The sequence below is a fragment of the Pezoporus wallicus genome, unplaced genomic scaffold (assembly GCF_028554395.1).
Source record: "Pezoporus wallicus isolate ANWC-B61680 ecotype Strahan unplaced genomic scaffold, APGP_CSIRO_Pwel_v1 contig_6597, whole genome shotgun sequence".
NCBI classification, from domain to species: Eukaryota; Metazoa; Chordata; class Aves; order Psittaciformes; family Psittacidae; genus Pezoporus; species Pezoporus wallicus.
Genome location: NW_026635331.1, coordinates 1112550 through 1133893, shown reverse-complemented (window position 1 = coordinate 1133893; position 21344 = coordinate 1112550). Strand labels below are relative to the sequence as shown.

At 38.5% G+C, this 21344-nt stretch overlaps 1 protein-coding gene across 9 annotated transcripts in view; it reads left to right on the top strand.

The window, feature by feature from the left end:
• INPP4B (inositol polyphosphate-4-phosphatase type II B) overlaps positions 1 to 21344 on the top strand; it is a 311298-nt gene that overhangs the window by 108099 nt on the left and 181855 nt on the right. For 3 of the 9 annotated variants that reach the window (XM_057419368.1, XM_057419360.1, XM_057419349.1), the window contains 3 exons: positions 4011 to 4095; positions 14655 to 14879; positions 16584 to 16628. In XM_057419368.1, the coding sequence (XP_057275351.1) occupies positions 14789 to 14879; positions 16584 to 16628 (136 nt within the window). In that variant the 5' untranslated portion in view covers positions 4011 to 4095; positions 14655 to 14788. Of the gene's footprint in view, positions 1 to 4010; positions 4096 to 8220; positions 8397 to 14654; positions 14880 to 16583; positions 16629 to 21344 lie in introns of those variants that run through there. The other 6 variants (XM_057419340.1, XM_057419318.1, XM_057419333.1 and 3 more) reach the window with 4 other exon arrangements.

The following is a 21344-nucleotide window of genomic DNA, read 5'->3' as shown; positions in this document are numbered from 1 at the left end:
AGTGCTTTAATTTTTTCAAAAGCATTTTTTTTCTTTTCCCCTGCCCAATCGAAGCTAAAATGGCAGGCTTGAGTCTGCAATAACGTAGTTGTTATTACATAGTCTGCTTACCTCGTAGGTTGCAAATTTTGTGGAGTTAGAAACAGCTAAAAAAAAGTGCCAGTGTAATTTCAAATACTGTGTGCTTTCTACTGTAGAATGTGTTTGAAGTTTTTATGCTTTCTAACTGCAAAAATGTTACACTTTGTCAGAAAATGCCTCCATACAATGTATACTTTGGCAGACTCAGGAATCTGGAGCTAGGTACTTGACTGATGGTTGCCAGTTTAATATCATTAAGCTTCCTTGATGTTAAAAGGAGCTGTGTACAGTTATGCAGGTATGAATATACAGTTAGCAGGCGTCTGCTCATGTGATCTGGTATAACTGTCTCTTATTTCAGTTTTATGCATGGATTCCCCAGAAACAGGGATGTCTTCACCACTCTGATTTGAAACTCATGACAGTTAACAACAGACAGTAGTGGCTTTAGTTGTAGAGCAGTACTTTGGATTTACAACAGCAAAACTTGGCCAATCATTTGGCAAAGTGAATTGGAAGGGTTTCTGTTGATTCTAGGTGTTGGGCACTCTTCTACTTCAGCAGTTTGCTATGATGCTTAAGTTAAATTTAGGGATCTTTTAATTTTCTCCTCAGATCAGTGTTTCAACACAATTTCATGATCTGGGCAGTGGTGGTGTGCCTGTAGACTTTGTCAGTATTTTAAGAAAGATGTAATAGTTCAAGGCCTAGTTGCTGTTTGACATTTGGCTTGATCCAGTAAGTACTTTATGACAATTATCCAAAATTATCAATGGTAGGAAGCAAACCCCAATATATTAGATAATTACACATTACTACAGAGCTGATTTTGATCCTATTTGCTGTGCATAAAGACCAGTTTGTTAGAAGTTACCCTTTTATTTAAAATTGCACCTGAGGTGGAAGGAAGCTAGTCCAAAGAAGGTCACATAATGAACTTAGAGAGAAATTTTGGATCTCCTTAGATACTGAAAAACAAAACTGATCTCTCGGATATGCATAATGGTTCCCTTGATTACAATTTTGTCATTTCATTTTTAAATGCATTTTTTGTTAGTTCTTTGTTTGACAGAGCACAGCTCATCTAAATGATTGAAAGTCTGCAGTAATAGTATTCAGAAGGTATTTTTCTTCCATTTTGTGTCATGATGTGGGAGATGTTTTGCAGCAATATATACTTTCTTTTCTGGCAGCCTTATGCTCTTTCATCTTTTGTTTCCCCACTTGTTCCCTCTTGCATACAGGAAGAGTAAATGCATCAGATGCTCTGATCACTGTACTTGATTGTGTGCCTTGGAAAAGCAGTCAGATTAATTTGAAGATGTAGCATTGTTTCATTCCCACTTCCACTGGTGTAGGGAGTTCAGTAGGTTATCTCTAAAGAGGTTCTTGGGCTGTAGCATCTGCTTTCATAAATGCATAAAACTTCAAATAACCCTGAATGGTCTCTTTTGTGTTTGTAGTTACTCTTGTACGTCAACTGCATCAAGACAAACCTTACTCGTACAAATTCTTGTTAATGATTTTATAGTTATCTTTTTCTAACCATTTGCCAATTTGTTTGTATTATACATATCCCTTTCATATACAAATCCAAACATAAAGCCTTTAAATGTTGACAGTTATAACAAGCTACATGGAAGCTGTGATTCTTCATTCCAGGCCTTTCTGAATACCCGACTTGTCTGAAAGACAAGAAACAGATAGTTGCTTCTCTTTACGTACTGACAGGTTTCCACTTATTTTAGATATATATTTTGGAGGAAATCTAAGTCTATGGAGTTGTTACATTTGCTGGTTTCATCTCTGGAGCATGAATATCAGCAGAGGAACCATTTTCTATAGCGGTGAAAAGAGAAAAAGCTGTTAGGTTTGATTGTCTAGTTTTTGGACAGAGTGTATAGGAGTCTTACGTACTCACAGCTGAGTGTTAAATTGTCTCAGATCTTTGTTAACTTCTGAAATAAACCCCTCTGTTTGGTCATATCTCTTCTGAAAGATTGCCAGCTTTTAAAGGAATCACGCTGCATTACCCACTTTTCAAGTCTGGGAGACTATTGATGTTGATATTTTCCTTCAAAATCTGAAAAATTCAAAGTGTTTCAGCAGTATTGCAGTAAAAGAACTTTTTCAAATTAGTCTGATATTTGTTTTTGAACTATTATTGCCTGTTTTCCCAAGGTGACTTGATCTGTTGCCCTTAAAGACTTTTTGTATTTTACTTTACCATGTAGAACCTCAAAGAATGTCTCTCTCAGCAGCACCTGAGAATTGCGTCTGGGTTACCACATATGCTTGACTCACTGGATTCTACAAATTAAGAATTCCCAACATAGCGCTTGTATTTCTCCCTTAACTTACTGTTTTACTGCTTTCTCCCTTTTAAAATTTTATTGACTAATCAATTAGCTGGATTTCAGTCTACAGGACAATGCATCCGTTTTAGACCAACCCAGCCTGAATAATATTTCAAGCAAGTCAGTGTACAAGTGGTTTCTAGATAAGTCTGATTGCTTTTTCTGAGTCTATTTCTCTTTCGACCTCTGGCATATTTCAGTATAACATCATGTGCTTTTTCCTTGGACCTCTGTTTTATTTTAACCTTTATGACTTTTGGATGTTGATTTATGCTTTGATAACTGGGTTTGGAGTGTTCATTTAATAAGTGGTAAAAGGTGGCGGGGGGGGAAAGACTTTCTCAGGGATATCATTACTCATCAGTCTTAACTGTGGTCTTACTGTCTTACTGTATTAAATTTTCACTTTTTTCTTATGAAAGATTACTAAGTAAGTAAAGGGTCTTTTTGTGAGAAAACGCAGAATCAGGCCATCCATTTCAAAACGAATACAAACCTCTTGGCAGAATGTGATTCTGGCAGAACAAATAGTGCAGTATAAATGTGGAGAAAGAGGCAGACAAGAAAACCTGTGTATATTAAGCATGTGTTACAAATATGACCTGTTTTATGGAGTCATTTGTTAAATGTCATGTGTGGAACTAAAGTTCAGGCTTTTGGTAAAATTGGAATACAGTATGAAAAAGTTTTCATGTTTAGGATCACTTGAATAAAGAAGTACCTGAGGAAGGAATGTTAAAGTAAGTTTACATTCATCTCTGCAGAATCTCACTGAAGTAGAGAATGAGCTCTGCAGCATTTGTGTTGTGAACCGGCAATGAGGGAATGTATGGGTACATGTTCTAAGGGTTATTTGTTACCAGATGTTAGGGATAAAAAATGGATAATAGAAGTTTTAAGGTAAAAAGGATAAATTCTGAGGGAGTGATTGATAGCTTCACTCTTGTGAAAAATGAGTCATACTAAACTAGAAGAGCCTGCATCTTCTCTGCAGAGCAGTCAAAAAATGATAGTGGTGATTTGTATCATATTGCACTCTGCAATAGGTCCCCATATCACTTAATGTCATTTGAATTGCATAGCTAGAGACAACATTCAAAGTTTCAAGTGATGATAAAGAAATCCCTTTTAAATAAAAATTGAAGTGAAATGCCTGCTGTAAGACTGTTATTTTGTTTCCTTGAAAGTATCCTACTCTTCTAATGGAATCTGACATTTGATTCAGTAAATATGAAAGTTGGAATGAGCTAGACTTGCCTGATTTGTTTAGGAATGAGGTGGCAGCTAAACTTTTGAATACCTGCAATAGGAGAAAAAAGCTAACTACTGAGTTCCTTTTTTCTTAGTTTCTGGCATGGTCTTTTCTAACAGTTTATTCCCATTATAGCTCATAGAGCTGAAGTAGGATGGCACAGATCAGTAATTAAAGAACGCCTGTATCCATCTGCCTGGTGACTTTTATGCTTTGTTGTCTTTATATATCTACATGTTGCATTGGATGTAAACAGCTAAACAGAAGGACTTCCCAGTCAGGTTCCAAATCCCAACATTGTCTCATATTTTATGTCTCAGAGTTCTGAAGCCTCTGAAGTGGTAATCCTGGAGCGCTGCTGGATTGTGGAGTTCAGGAGTAAAACAGATGTTTCAATAGTTCTCAGTAAGTAAGACATAGCTCAATATGTTCAGTGTCAATTTTTACTGTCAATAAAAATAACAAACTCAGCTACTGAAACTTGCTAAAAATTTAGCTAAAATACATTCTCTTGTCTGTTAAATGCCCATGTCTGAACACTGCTTCTCTCTGAATTCATGCCAAAAAAGAAAATCTTAGAAGCTATTTACTTTTTCTAAAATCAGGTGAAAGCCATATATCATAATCTTCAACTGACAATAAGTAGACGTTTGAGGTTCAGTTTTGTTAGATATTATGTACAATATGGGGTTTATATTGATGCATAGCCAATTCATCTTATTCTTGAATGATTATTTGCCAACCTCACCATTAAATGAGGGGATTTCCTGTTTTTGTCTCCTCCTATCAACTCTTCATTAATGAAAGTGTTAAAAATACTATGAAAAAATAGTTATTTCATAGAAATAGGAATAATTATTGAAGTGCAAGGATTGATTTTATTTGGAGAAAAGGCTGACAATTTCCAGGAATAAATCTCCAGTAGCCATTGTGGTAGAAATTTTTTATGATGTGGATTCTTTCTGATACCACTGCAGAGGTTTGAAGTCCTTAGATCTATATGATATTTTCTATTGGCTGTAATGGCCTAAGAGCAGTTTTTGTAAAAGTAGCAGGCTGGTAAAAGTAGCTACAGGGGAAAAAAGGTTATGTTGCATTTGTAGGATGATGGCCAGCTTTGCATTTGGTAGAAGTTCCTACTTTCTTTATAATCAGCAAAACCCCCAGTCCACTTCAATGGAAATGTTACATTAATTATGCTAACTTTTTTCCTCACATGCTGAAGTGATTCATATTCTCATAGAATGGTTTGGGTTGGAAGGGATCTTAAAGATCATCTGGTTCTGACCCTCCTGCCATGGGCAGGGACACCTTCTACCAGACCAATTTGTTCAAAGGTCCGTCTAACCTGGCCTTAGGTTTTGGTCATGTTTGAGAAGGCAGTATTGTGGGGTTTATCCTTTTCTGGGGAGTAGCTCAAATCCTGCATATTTATTAGTGGAATTAAGTCTCTTGTCTCTTCCTCATGTTGAGGCACTGCACCAAAAAAGACTTCTTTCTGGATTTGGAAGCATTGCTTTGCCTAATTATAACAGCTGAATGATTACCATTGACTCTCAAATTGAGACATTTTAAATTGTGCCCTAATTGAGTCCAACTCATTGATTGGAATCATCAGCTTTATGAGGTGGTGATGTTATAGTTTGAGTAGAAATACAGTCATGCCAGTTGTGTTCTGGCACTTCTTTTACAATGCTTGAACATAATGCTGCTAAACTGAACCAAGAATACAGTTGTGATTGCTGACAGGACTCTCAATTAGCTCTGAAGCCTGCAAACAGGGCAGTTTCTGTGGCAGTGAGACTGGCAGGTTTTAAGTCTAAAAGCTGGGAAAGTAGACAACAATGAATATTGAGTAAGCACTTCAAGCTGCCTGTGGAGAAAGACTGTGAATATGTGTGGAGGAAGAAATATGCTTGCATACTTACGAAGAGAAATCGCTAGCTGAGAGACAGACTTTTCAAAACAAAGTTTTTGAAGGTCAGTAGTGTGGTTAGAAGTAGGGGTGGCATTCTGACCAGCCTCTAAAAACGTATTAAAGAAGAAATGAAGAAGCAGTGCAGAGAAGTCTAGGTATGCAGAGCCAGCAAATGAGGATGAATGCCTGGGGTGCAACTGAAGGAATACAGCAAGAAAATAGAGAAGAGACAGACAGGTATATGAGAAATGGATTTCAAACTTGGCAATCTTCCTGTGCCGGAGAACAAGGACAACGGCCTGGCTGCTGCTGCTTTGTTGGATGGGAAAAGAAAAAGAAAGCCAGACTATTATGAGGTATTAGAACAGAACTGAAGACAAATGAAAATGATATATTGTGTACTGAGTGATGATAAACTACCAAAAGAAGTGTAATAATCCATGTACCATAGGTGAGAACAAAATTCAGAAGACAAAATGGGGAAGAAAAGCGAAACTCAGAAAGTAAGAAGAGATCGTTGTCAGTGGGGTCTTTGATAATGAAAAACTAGCTGTATTCTCACAAAAATATATCCCTTAGCCATTGGGAGCCAGAAAAACTTTAAAATATCTATCTGAGACTTTTAAAGAATTTGGGTGAAAGCAGGAATAGATCATACCTGCTCATAATGTCAAATTCCTCGTGGAACAGATGGAAGAGAGCTGTGCAGGAAAACAGAAACAGCTCCATGGAAGGAAGTAGAGTTGATCTTCAAGGTTTAATTTGGGGTATGGCTGGGAAGGGACTTGCAGGCTTGGAGATGAAGATAATTAGCTGGTGGGTCAACTTGGAACCGTGAGGGAATGGTTAGAGCGAGCTTTCGGCCAATTGCCTCCATATTTCTCTGAGTGGTGGGCTGAATCCCAGGAGACATAAGGAAGAGTGAGAAACTGAGAGTAATTTGGGTATCTAGGAAGAGAATGTAATATAGGGCAGTGAAGTTAACATGAAAGGAAAAATAAGGACACTTTTATGCAGCATCTAGTGATACTGTGGAGCTGATCATTGCCTCAAGGTGGTGTGGGCACTGGAACATAATGGGAGTACAGAAGATTTCAGGCAATTGCAGCGGATAATCCTCCCAGTGCTTCAAGTGTAGTGCTCCCAAAGCAATCTATCTCAAAAGGTTTCTAAGCAGAACATGAAAGAAAATAGGAGGACTTGTTAGGTGACTGTTGTTCTGTATGTGGCTGGCTTCTTGCATGCCTTTCCAGAAACTAGTTGCTATTAGCAGAACAGTGTGAGTAGGATCTGACTGTGACAGTTCATACATATGTGATTCATTCCTGAAATCCTGGAGGGTGTAATAAGGAAAGTGTTTCAACCCTTTTGTCCAAAAAGATCTTAAAACTGGAAACTGCTGCTGTGCACTAAGATGTTTGAGCAGTGCACTGTTAACTGCCTTCCCTTGGATTCTTCTCAGGAATAACCACCATTTTCATGCCATCAAAAGGCAATGGGTGAGAGTACAAGTGACTCTCTTCTGAGAGGTTCAGAGTCACCCATTTACCAACCTGACACCCTCTCTAGAGAAGTGTGCTGCTCGCTGAGGGCATGTGTCAGGGATGTCGCTGAGAGACCATCAAGCCTCATACAGTCCACTTACTGTTATCTGCTGCTTTTGTTTTAATGTGCGCACCAGTGATATAGCCAAGAGCAGTCTGAGGGGACCTTGACAGGCTTGAGACGTGGGCCATGAACCCCCTGAAGTTCAAAAAGGCCAAGTCCAAGGTCATGACCTGGGTCAGGGCAGTCCCAGGCACAAATATAGGCTGGGCAGAGACTGGATTGAGAGCAGCCCTAAGGAGAAGGACTCGGGGGTGTTGGTTTACAAGAAGCTCAACATCAGCCAGAAGTGTATGTTTTCAGGCCAGAAAGCCAGCCATATGCTGGGTTGCATCTAAAGACGCATGACCAGCAAGTTGAGCAGGGAGAATCACCTTCCCACTTCCACCTCAAGTGCTGCATTTGTTCTGAGTCTCCCAACATTAAGGACATGGACTTCTTGGAGTGAGACCAAAGGAGGGCCACAAAGATGATCGGAGGGCTGGAGCACCTCTCCTATGAGGACAGGCTGAGAGAGCTGGGCTTGATCAGCCTAGAGAAAAGAAGGCTCCAGGGAGACCTTAGAGCAGCTTCCAGTGCCTAAAGAAATCTGGAGAGGTGCTTCCTACAAGTGCATGTAGGGATAGGACAAGGGAGAATGGCTTTAAACTGACAGAGGGGAGATTTAAATTAGGTATTAAGAAGTTCTACACTGTGAGGGTGGTGAGACACTGTCACAGGTTGCCTATGGAAGCTGTGGCTGCCCCATCCCTGGCAATGTTCAAGGCCAGGTTAGATGGGTCTTTGAGCAACCTGGTCTAGTGGAAGGTGTCCCTGCCTATGACAGGGGGTTGGAACTGCATGAAATTTCTATCGTCCCTTCCAAATCACTCCATGGTTCTGTGATCTAAGCTTGCACAATGCAGGCAGGCATCATAGCCTCCCTGGGCACAGAAATACATAACTATTTAGAGCACAGCTGTGTCTCTGCTGGACCTTGGAAACCCTGTTATCGGCAGTGACACTTCTGAGTGTATGTGTCCAGGTGCTGGCAAGGAGGGGTTCTGCAAGGCAGTCTCCCTGAGGAGTGGCAGGGGCTACCCTGTGCCGGACTCAGCTGGTTCCAACCGGTTCCAGGTGACCCCCCTCAGGGCTCTGCCCCTCAGCCTTGCGGGTGCCTTAGGGAAAGCATGTTTTGGAGATGGTGAGATACTGCCCAGCTGTGAGGAGTGAGGGGAAAGTGTGGGAAGCAGCCCTGTGAGGGCCAGAGTGAGAGCACATGGCGGGGAGGAGGCTCTCTAGGCCAAGCAGAGATTCCCCTGCAGCTCCCTGGGGGACCGAAGTGGAGGAGGTATTTCCTTGCAGCCATGGGTGAAGTGTGAGGGGGAAGGAACAGCAGAGGAGCACTTATGGGCTGATCAAAACCACTCAAGCCCTCTGACTTTCATGTGGGAAGGTAGAGGAGTAAAAAGGAGAGCGAAGTTGAGCCTGGGAAAATGGGGGAGAGTGGAGGAGGGAAAAGGTCTTTCTCCGTAGTCAGCACTATTAATTTACAGTATGTTAAGTTATTTTTCCTATGAATCTGTTTTGCCTGTGGTGATGATTAGTAAGTGGTCTCCCTCTCTTTAACCTCACCCATGAGCTGCTGGGGTTTTTTTGTCTCCTGGTGCTGCTGAGGAGAAGGGGGTGAGTGAGGGGCTGGGCAGGTGGCTGGCAGCAGGCCCAGGTCAACACAACACTGTTAATCTGTGTCAGGGTTTTTTTCTTCTAAGCGTTTCATCCGCTTCCAGATGTGTCACTGTTTGAGCAGCAGATGCAAACAGATAAGCAATCAGGAACAAAAAACTTGTATTAATGTTGGTAGTTCTTGGTTACTGTTGTGATTCTCTGGAACAGGACAATTAGAGCTGTGTGGCTAGGTGTTTGAACTGGTCCCAAGAGCAACCTGAATTTGACCGCTCTGTTGTCTATAGCCTCATGTGGGTGAGAGCAAAGAACTGTCTGCCTCCTTCCCTCTATGTCATGTGCAACACAAAATTGGGAACGAATCCAAGAGACTCAGGCACAATGAAATTCAATCAGATGAGAGGCAGCATTCAAGGACTGCCTTGTCTTGATCTGTGTATCTCTTCTGCTTTTCAGGATAAGAGATTTCTTTAAAGTTATTTTAATTGCATTACTGTGTGTGATCCCTTAGTGAGAACTATGGAGAGATAAGAGCTCTAATAGCCAGGTAGGGCTGGTGAGGTGCAAGGAGGAAGGGAGGGAACAGGAAGAAGACAGAGCTATTGGGGAAAGGTCATAGTTATCTAAAACACATTGCAGTGTGCATCGGGGGGGGGAAGGCCTGCATATAGGAATACCCTTAAGATGGCAAGCATTCCCTTTTGCCATGTGTAGTATGCAAGTCACTTCACCTTGGAGCTTTTTGTTGCCTTCAGTAGTAGTGGGTTGGAAAGGCAGATCAGTATCACTCCATTTTACCTATAGAGTAAGTGAGGCATATGCTAAGATTACTCTTGCAGACCCAGACATAGAATCAAGATCTGTGAATGCTGCTTTTTTTAAGGGGGACTGATGGTCCAGCCAGTCATGCGATCTACTTCCTCTCAGCAAAAGCAGTCTACTGTTTTGCAAAGGCCTCAGTACGTAAAATGAGTGCTGTGGTACTTCTGCTCAGTGATCTTGAGATACCATTGTGGTATGTAAATATTTGTGTGGTCTGCCTTGCTTCTAGTATAGGTGTGGTAGTTACTTAATGAAAGGGAAGGAGCAATGTGGCATGTATGAAAGCCTCCAGATATTAAAAGAAACAAAGTTTTGTACTGCAGTAGTCATCCTGGGATATCACACTATATTAATTTCAAATACCTCAGGCTTCTGTGGGGACTTATATAAGTTACCATTGCAATCTCTATTTAACTTTATTCCAACATTGCAAAATATAAAAAACAACGCTGAAGATAAGATTCTTAATTAATTTTTTTATCTTTGATTGAAATTTAACTTCCAAAGCAAGATTAACTTGGCACCATGAGTAACCACAGGATGATTTCGTCACTACTAATTTGAAGATGAAATACATCAGCATATAGGATTCAGTCAGCTTTGTGAATTAAAAGCTTCTGATGTCTGTATTAGAAATATCCTGCGGACATAATTTACGTATCAAAGCTTCTGTTCTACTTTTGTTACAGCATATGGTGGTTAGCTGTGATGGTGCTTTATATTTTTGAGTGGCAGTGGCTCATTGATATTCTCAACCATTTTCCACTGCTGAGGTAACATCTGAGAATTACTTTTTGCTTGTGTGTGTCATAGAATCACAGAATAGTTAAGGTTGGAAAGGACCTTAAGATCATCTAGTTCGATCCCCTCTGCCGTGGGCAGGGACACCTCGCACTATAAACCATGTCACCCAAGGCTCTGTCCAGCCTGGCCTTGAACACCACCAGGGATGGAGGATTCACAAGTTCCCTGGGCAACCCATTCCAGTGCCTCACCACCCTTACAGTAAAGAACTTCTTCCTTATATCCAATCTAAACTTCCCCTATTTAAGTTTTAACCCATTACCCCTTGTCCTATCACCACAGTCCCTAATGAAGAGTCCCTCCCCAGCATCCTTGTAGGCCCCCTTCAGATACTGGAACACACCTGTTGTAGAGCAAACACGGAATGCTCTGGTACAGAATTTGTTCCCACAAATGTCATCAATGATCCCTCAGTGTTAGCTTGCTTTTGCAGCGTTATCCAAGTGTCAGTTGTGTTATCCAAGTGTCAGTGCTCACATTTAGAGACCATTTCATGCATTAAAGTTAGTAATATATGGCCTTTTCTCTCCCCTCCTCCTCTCCTGTGGCTAGTAGCTGTGACCATTAATTTATTTTCAGCCAGACAGATCAAAACTGAACTAACAGTGTAGAGAAATGAGAAGAAATATTTTATAGTTGGCAATTTATTGTAATTGCGGAGTAGTGTTTAATGGCAAATATAAATACATCTGACTTTACACATTTTTAGATTTGCTCTTATATTAATGTAAGTAGTATAGTAGCAGTACTTTTGCTTTTAAGCACTCTCCTAGCTTCCAGGAAACAAATGAGAGATCTTGGAAAAGCTGAGGACAAAGCTTTGTAAAATGTTGATTTAAATAGGTAATGAATTCAGTTAGAGATATACAAATCTATTGCTGGGACAGACACTTTCAGGCAACTGTTGTTTACATCAGTGTCCCAGTGTCTGGCCTCAGAATCTTTCTCTTTATTTCTGTTTTTTGAGTTTATGCAAGCTATCAAAAGGTCTTTGGTTGCTTCTTGTAGCTATGTAGACCACCTTCAGTTCAAGAAGAAAAAGAGGTGAAGATAGAATTACATACCATTTCCTACTGAATTTAGGGTTAGTAAGTTGAATGTTTATTTTGCGATGAAAGCCATTGTGTTTAACTGCATGAATGTCTTCCGTGGGTTTATTCCATCGAACTTGAATACCTACTAGCAATGTTTCGCAGCAGTAAGATGAAAATTACTTTTCTACTATTGCAGATTCCCAAATAGATAGAAAATTATCTTAGTGTTGTATATTCCTAGATCTTGCATGTCCTCTTAATCAGAAATTATAACAATAAAACTAGGAATGTTTACCAGATAAAGAACTGGTCTTGTTGAAATCAGTAGTAAATATTCTGAAAAGGTCAGGATTTTTTTCCAGAATTAACTCATGGTAACTCATGTTGCAGTGACAGCATAACAAAGGATGCTCATGTATGGTAACTACTTCATTGTAAAGCATAAAGTGCTTTTGTCCACTCATGAAATACTCCTGCGTTTAGGACGCAATACAAATATAATTCTGCTGATATGTCTACCACTCATTCAAGGCCTTCATTACATTTGTGGGTCTGTTCATTTCAGACTCATTTCAGCTAAGTTTTTTCTGAGCTTGCTAGGGTTTCTTGTATTCAGCTGATTTAAAATAACAGTCCCCATAGTCTGGGAGAAAAAAGAGCTGATGATCTTTATTATATAAATAAACCTGTTGCTCCTTTATTGCAACAGACGTGTTTGCCAATGTGCATTTTGGACATTGCTTATGTGTGTTCCAGTATGTGAACTTGTTGTCTGTAAACATTACATGCATTGAAACACTGGGGGAAATATGTAACTTGCCAACTGCTGGATCTGCAGAATAAAACTTTCTACATTTGCAGTGATGAATATTTTCAGGTATTTTAATATGCTTTTCAGAATTTAACCTAGCTGTCAGAGTACTCCAAAGATCTAAATATAGCAGACTGTAGTGTTTTGAAGTGATAGTTTAGAATGAATTTCCAGATAGCAAAACTGGCACCTGTTAGATCAGAATACAGTGAATTATGCCCACTTGTACTGCATTTCACTATCCATTTCTGGTTCCATGCATATTAAGGGTGATTCAGTATGCTTTTTGTGCTTGGCAGTCTGATTTCCACAGCTGAGAAGTAAATATAAATAGCATGATTTCAATTGCAAAACATTTATTTCCTCCCAAAGCAGATGTTTTTTATCTAGCTAGTGCTAGGATGTTTCAAGACAAGATCACTGTTCCTATTTGCATTTAAAAATAAAGAACAGAAAGAAAAGAACACCTTGGTATACTCGTATTTTGGATGCTAAGTGTTGGCTTGTTTCTCTGCAGTTTTTCCTCAGCTAAAGTATCTTGGATTTTCAGACTGCTTTTATTAAAGTTGTTCTTTTAAAGGCTGAATGGTGTAAGCAGGTGCTTTGCATGCCTAGAAGATCTGATTTTTTTAAGTAGAATCACTGCTGATTAATTTCGGTCTTGATGCTGGTTAACTACGTGCCTCTTTTTTCCTGTCCTTTTTCCACTGGCAGCTCCAAAATATTATGAAATAAAAATGAACTTCTGAATCACTGAGGTCAGTGACAGAAGAAAGTAGACCATTGTGCTGTTGCAGATCTTACCAGAGCATCAGAAAAGTTATCGCCTCTTCTAATTTCCAGTCTTTTTGAAGGTTACTGCCCTTATGGCTCAATGCAGTAGCAGAGCTTACAGCTGAAACTTCCATGTCTCTAAAACCATTTTTGACAAACAATAAAACACAGCTTTAGGTTTGATCATTCAAGCAGGTATTTTGTATGTAAACAAGGATCTGATGAACATATGCAGCTCTCTATGGTTTTGAATATTCTTGTCTCAAGAACTGAATACCTTGTTTTATGACTGAGGGCTGAGGCAAGAGTTTGAATCATTATTAGCACTGCTTAAATTGCCTGTGAATCCAGAAAGATGTTCCCTTGCTTCCTGCTCTTCTTTCCAGTCTTTCCTTACGAATTCTGTAGTCTGACTGGTATGTGAAGTCTTATCCAGCATTTTTAGCAGCAGCTGCAGTCACACAGATTTCCTTAGATACACCCCCAGACAAAAAAACTTGTCTTGCCTCTACAGGCATTTTTGCTGGTACAGTTCAAGAGGCTTCCAGACTTGAGGTTTGCGTCTTTTGTTCCCCCCACAACAATAAAAGCAGAGTAAATTATAAGTGGCAGATGCTCAGTTTATGAAGTGCAGATGGGTTTAGAATAGCATGTGGGTAAGTGCCCAAGGTGAGATACTCAAGCTAGTAAAAGGGAATTTAAGCTTACTTTGTGCTGAAAAAAACTTTTCTATGTTGTTTGGATTTTCAGGCTAAGTATGAAAACATTTAAGTGTACTGTTTCATCCACTAATGTGATCAATGGCTTATTTGAGTCAAAATGATTCTGATGTCCAAACAAATACTTCAGTCCTGATTAATACAGTAGCACAGGTGTTTTGTAGGGTTTTAAGTTTCTAAATCACTTGGCAACTTGTTTTAAAGAAGCAGTGATTTCCCCCCCCCCCCAGTTTATTTTTCTCAGTGCTTGTTGCACTAAATGTCACATTGAATTTGTGCCTCTGTGAAGCCATCTACATTGCAGAATTTGAAATGCCTAAGAGGTGTTTTTACTTCTTGTTCTAATCTTAATCAAATGACTGACCTTTGCTACTTACCTGGATTCCTTGGGAGCTTCTGCTTTTTTCCCCTCCTTCTTCATTTTCTTTTAGAAAATCTAATCATTAAACAATTAGACTTCAGGCAGAACAGCAAACAACATGTGGATATTAATGAGGTCAGAAGCTCCCACATACAACCTGTTGAGTCTTTACAGAGGAGCTGCTAGCCTGTGGAATCTGTGCTAAGAAAGCATTTCCTATTTCAGTTTGATTCCGCCACCTAGTTTAGCAATATATTAATTGCTTTTGGAACCACTCTGGGGATAGACTCAGTACAGCACTGAGTACAAAAGAACTGGGAGTTTGATTCAAGGGGTGGCTGGGGTGCATGGTTCTGTGACCATAAAAAGAAATCTGTGTGTGATGCTTTTAATTGTGTGGCATCAGTATTTTCATGATCCTAAAAATTGTGTTTATGTTTTCTGAGCACAGAGTTTCAGAGCGGAGAACCAGATCTTTACCTTGAAGCTGCATCAAAGCCAGATTGTGAATCCTGGGCTGTGGCACTGGGAGAGGCAAACTCAGAAGGTTTGCAGAATAAAATTCAACAGCTCCGGAGGTTGATCATGGAAATCAAAGAGGAGAGATCATCAGATGAAGCACGACAGTTTGTCCCCTCATCCCAAGTAGACAGTCTAGGAGAGCCACACTTTACAAGTAAGTGCATAATACTCGTTTTATTGAGTATTATTGAGTGGTACACTAAAAATGTCCTTCTGTCTGTATCAGTACAAGTACATTCACTAACAAGGTGCATAATTATGTTTTAACTTGTTGCTTGACAAAGTGCAATTGTAGAGGCAGTAAACTAATGAAAATTATCTTTAAATGTCATTACCTGATGTATTTTTATTTATACAGATAAACTTTGGGGAACAGATGTGTGATCACTGTGTTTCTGACTTTCTCTCCCTAATCTGTTTTCTTTATAAGACTTAGATGTTATTTAGTTAGAAATAATCTTTTCCTCTTTTATGTTCTATATAAGCATATGGACTGCTGTTTAAAATGTAGACTGATAACTTTGATAAATGTGTATAAAGCCTTAGTGGTGCTTGAATTAGTATTGCTTATAAAAGCATGCTGGGGATTTGAAAGCACATAGCTATATGTTGAGTCATCTTTGGTGCTCTGGATTTATGATATCATATAGTGCTCTGGGCACTATATTTCAGTTGCCCAGCTACTTAATCAAGTCCGTATCCAGTATATTGATAAAGGTGTTCGAAACCAATATGCTGATGCTGCTAGTAGCAGAATTCAACTTGGAAATTTGGTATAATTTCATTAAAAAAAAAAAAAAGAAATAAAATGAAATCATGTTGTCTCTTATTGACCAAGGCCTTTTTAAGCTCTGCAGCTGTAATTTTTCTTGCACAGCCCTGAATGATTAGCTATAGTAATGAGAACAATGTGGGTTGGAGTTTTTTGTGGATTTTTTTTTTTTTTTTTTTTTAAAAAAATCTTGCGTTCCAGTTCATATACTTGGTCCTTCCCATCTGACCAATTTCTTCAGTAACGGCAAATACTCAGTAATGCTCACTGGAGACAACATGTAAATGCCAACAGGAGACAGTTCAATTTCTACAAGGTTCATTGATACCATAGTTGTGATGCAATTACTTCCTGCAGTGGGTGAACAACTGTGTTTTTTAATTATCATTCCTACATTACTCTTGTTGCTGCTCTGTGGTTCACTCCTTTATTCCAGTGCAGTAAGAATATATTGGCCTTTGCACTAAAATATGCACTAGAATGTAATTTTGCAATGAAGGGAATTGAAATATTCTTATTGCCCTTGGTATATGAGAAGAGGAATTAATGTGATACTTTCCAAAACCAAAAAGAAGTTGGTTTTGTTGCTTTCCAACATATATGTAGCTGGTTTATTCTACTGTATTAACCTGATTTACATACTTCCACAGAATGTTTTTTGTCTGTTTTTAGTGGAATGACGTCACTACTTAAGAATGAGTAATTAGGTTTAATTTTTTTCATCAGATATATTGTTAGTTGTTATGATAGAAAAATCTTACAAGTACAAAACTAGTCAAGTACAACTATGAAAGGATGAAAGGTTGGGGCTTTTTTTTTTTTCTTGGTTTTCTTTCCCAGCAACAGAAAGTTTCTATTAAAAAGAAAAATGTCTTCTTCAAAAACAGAATTTTTTTTTTTTTCAACAAATATTTCACGCACAGGTGTCTTTCACTGTAAGTTGGTTAACGTGAAGTGTTATTCTCATGGCAGTGGCAGATAAGAGTATGAATTAGACGTTTGAAAGTTTGACTATGTATTAAAAAGCTGAACACTGAAGTCTAATTATGAGATATATATATATATTTTATTTTTTTTTCCTGAAAGGTATTCAGAGAATTGCAAATGAGCCAAAGCTGGAGTTCAGTCTTGGTAAGATACAGTTTTGTCTTCTTCTAATTGCAGTGGCCTGTGTGTGTGAAGAGTTTGTATTTAGCTGGTACCCTAAAGCTGCACCCTTTGGGGCAGATGTACTTCTGTCTGATACAATAATTTTTAGATTATCTTAACTCTATCTTGGTAGCTTTACCTGTATGCCTTTTAAAAACTGACAGTTATAGCATTACAAAAACTTTGTTGAGTAGTGTTTTTTCCTGTAGGGACTGTTTCTGCTGAAATGGTTAAATGTTGGCATGGAGAAAGGCCTAGCTTTGTGTTGGGGAATTACTGCGCTGTAATAATTGTTAAAAGTTATTTTAACTTTTCTGTGCCTTTCTATACATGCTGTAGGTGACGTGACTGTAGTATTTGGACATAGCTAGTAATCGCTATACTCGAGGGATAATAAACTCCCAGAATGATTGTGGTGTGACATAGGAGAGCGGAAGAAGGTGCTACAAGCAGTGACTGCAAATTAGATGAGCTGTACATCAGGAGAACTTGCTTTCAGTGACAAATGTACCCCAGCGGGCAGAAGTGTAAAACCGATGTAAAGCCATTTTCAGACTTGTTCAGGCTCATGCTGAGCAGAGCTCTGTTAACTCTTGGTATCAGTATTTGTGTATTGCATTTGGTTGTTTCTATTAGGAATTTATGTTCTGTGGTTTGTTCTGCAGCATTATTGATTGAGCCGTTGCAGCTCTGTGAATGATCTTACACACTGACTTCTGCTGCTGCTTGGGTAATAAATAAGAGTAACAGTGTAAATCTCTTGGTTTTGACTGATATTCGTGGTTAATGTCTTAAGTCAGGGATATTTGGCAGTATAGGGAATATGTAAAGCTGATTCTTAGTGTCTTGGTCCTAAAATAGTACTATATATTTAAGTGTAGCACATTTACATTGGGGGAATCCCCTTTCAGTGGCTGCATGGTCCATGGAAGACTTCAATTTTGTCCTAACAGTTAGAAATCTTCCTGGAGTGTCAACATATCCATGCCAGCTTTCCTAGCCCCAGCCACCCCACTCACCACTACTGTGCTACTTATATGTTTAATGTACAGGTATGCAGCAAACACCTTTCTGATGAGTGAGACAGGAACAGTTTAGCTCTGAAGTATGCATATGCTGTTTGGCCCAACCAGCTAGTTAAAATACCTCTTGCAAAGGCAGCCAATCAAGATGTCTTTTCTGCTGTTCACCTGGTTATTGACAGAGGTGGAAGGGACTCTCATTCTGACAGGCTGGTCCCTGCATCTGGGAAACGTGACCTGCCTTGCTGTGCCAGCCAAGCTGGATAGCTGCCCCTTGGCAGGATCTTGCCATTTGAAGGCTTGGTTTATGTCAAATTAAAGACTTGACTTTAGCTTTAGCTAGTCAAGGACTTTGAAGATCTCTCTGTGAAGCAAACCAAGGCATGGTAAGCTGGGATGAGAAAGACATTTGCTTCAAGCAAGCACATTGCTGCAATGTTTGCTTAACTTGTGTAACTAAATCCTGGGGCTCTGTAGAGATGTTTCAACTTGATTAGACTGGTCTTTAGCATTTAGAATTTGGAAGGCAAATCTAACAGTTGCTAACCTATAATACTAGTTTCTAGTCCTGAAAGAGTTGCTTATATCTATAATTTTGTTCATATGCTTTATATGAACAATACTAAGTAGCATATGATATATGTATGTAAATAGACATTTGCTTGTGCCAGTTAATATATACATTTTTTAACTATATTAAAAAGTTGACAATTATCATATAATTGTAGTTTGTAACTCTTCTGAAACACTCTGGAAAGTGTTCTCTTTATAAAATGTCCAAAATATTGTCTTCCTTTTATTTTAAAGGTTAGTAAAGTGTTTTGGGTGTTTTGGTGATTGTTTTTGTTTTGTATGGTGGTGGTTTGGTTTTGGTTTTAGTTTCTTGAGGTTAAAGGAAATGATAAAAATCTTCTGAATTATAGCTTCCCAATGCAATATACTCAGCACTTTTGGGATTCTACCTGATCTTGTAACATTCCATATTTTGTAGTCAGATCTTGCTTTAGACTAAGATTTTTAATTTTTGTATTCCTGAGGACTCTGGAAATATGGCTGTTTTTTGAGCCTTATAACTGTTGGGAACTTTTACTTTTCAAACTTCTTCTTGTTTGGCTTTTCAAGTCATTCTGTTCTGCATGCTGTTTTGTGAAACACTAAGAGGTAGCATGTGTCAGTCTGTGCAGGTGAAGTAGAGCGAAGGAATAGAGCAAAAGGAATAAAGGCAGATCCTGGGCCTAAATAAAGACCTAATCTAACAAACAGTGAAGCTGGTAAGAATTTTTCCCATGACTTTGAAATGCACAAAGTCACTTCTTTTATAGATGTTTATTTTGGAGTTACTGTTCTTAGTTGCTTCTAACATCCCAGCCTTTGAGTCCCAGAGCTATCTAAATACGGTTGTAGGTTCCTGACTTTGCATTGGTTTCAGTGTACCTACTTTATCAGAACTTAGCTAAAGCATTATGTAATAAGTTATGGGAAATAAATTATATTTTGCATGTTGGTAAACACTATTTTGAAGTCTTTAAGAGCTTCCACCTCTAAAGGTAGTTGCATTTACTTGATGGGAAATTGTCAAAACACCACAAGAAAACTCAATTAAAAAAAAAAGAAGCAGCAGGGCAGAATGCACAGTTGATTGTCAAAGTGCTCAAACATGAAATCAGTAATGAACATGATGTTAATATGGAGAAATAAATTTGAAAAATGGTCTAAAAGAAAAGTTTGTAACTCTACCAATGACCAATCGAATTCATTATGACCCACTACAGTCTAATTGACTAGAATTGTTAAGAGAAAGCAAAGGATATTGCAGTTGTGGCTGTTAAGTATAATAATCTAGAGAACTGTAGAGAAAGGAATGCCTCTGCACACGTTATAAGCATATTCAGGTACTAACTTCAATGAAAGCACCTGTCCAGCATCTCCAAAAGCTTTCAGTTTCTTGGGAAGTACGTTAGGGCAGTGAAGTCTAATGGACTGACCTAATGTTGCACAGCCTCTAGGTACTTTTCAAGGTACAGAATAATGTAACCCGTGGTTACATCATTTTGCAAAATCTCATTAAACAATGCACAACTCACAGAAAACTTCAACAAGTAGCTGAATGAATTAAAAATTAAAATTTGGGGGATATTTATTTTTTCATTTTACTGACTAGTGGATTTGACAAGAGCTAACTGTAAATGCAGAAGAATTTATTCTTTACGGTCTTATTTTCTCAGAATAATATTGTGATGGCATCTTTTGAAAAAGGTCTTGAAGCAGATTTACCTCTGTGAACTTAAATGGTGTATGGATGTTGCTCAAATACCATGACTAAATGATTTTTCCAATTCTGAAACATAATCTGCAGCTTTTTCAGCAGCAGTTGTTCCTAGAAGAGTGATAAGCAGAAGTACTTTTTTTTTTTTTCTTTTTCTTTGTCCATACCATAAGCCCAGAGTCAGAGTCCTGATCCTAGCAGAATTTTCCTTTCTAACCTGGTTGTCATATTATGAGTTGGTGAACAACTGATACTTTGTTCTGTTAGCCAATTAAAAAACAATAAATTACATTTTTTGTTAGATTTAAAAAGTGATCCCTTCTCCATGAATTGAATTGAAAGTGATGCTTTATGCTGAGGGTGTATCCCTCAAAAAAAGGTCAAATGTTGACCATGTTAGCAACAGTATTAGCAAAAATATGAACGTGAAAGGTGGGTTTGTGCTTTACTAAAATGTTATTTTTCTGTTTACATTTCATCGTTTTTTGTTGACACAGTTTAGTGAATTTGACATGAATTTGCTCTAGCCCTACACAAATTTCATCTTACACCAAAACAGCTAGTCAGGTTTTCTTCCTAGTTTTACTGATGTTAAATTTTACTGATGGAACTACCCTTACTTGACTGTATTTGAACTATCAGGAGAAAGTGGATGACAGCCTTGTAAATATGAATGTGTATAAATCAGGGCTGTTACTAAGGGAGATTTTAAATCTCATAGAATAATATTTCTCACAGCAACACATGTTTTAGTATAAATTGTTATCTAGAGATAAATTTTGAATAGCTATTGCTAATCTCTTTAGCAAGGGGTTTGTAGATACCTGAATTTGAAAAGCTATTTAACAGTTGAAAGGATTTTATTGGAATTTAACCATTCTGAGAGACAGGGTTTTATCATCTTAGTTCTTGAGCGATGCAGCAGATAATAGGATTAAATTCTGTCAGAAATGTGCAAATTCTGGAATCTTGTCAGAGTTAGCAAAGTGCTATATTTACAAGGCCAGGGAGAAAGGAACATAAAACTAGGAAGGACCTTCCTTTTTAACATCATAAATAAAACTGGTAGGCTTCTTAATAAAATCAGTTTCTTCTTGATATTGAAATTGGTATTTCTGTCTACTTCACATTTTTCTCATAGACTACTGTCGTGGTTTAAACCCAGTCAGGTAACTCGTTCACTCACTCCCCCCACTTCTTTCCCTCCCCCTACTCCCGGAGGGACGGAGAGGAGAACCGAAAAGAATGCAACTCCCCCAGGTTGAGATAAGAACAGTTTAGTAACTAAGGTATAACACAAATCACTACTGCTACCACCAATGATAATAATGATAAAGGAAATAACAAGGGAAGAGAGTACAACACCTCAGCACCAGCCGACCGATAACTTGCCCCCCTCAGCCCGACCAA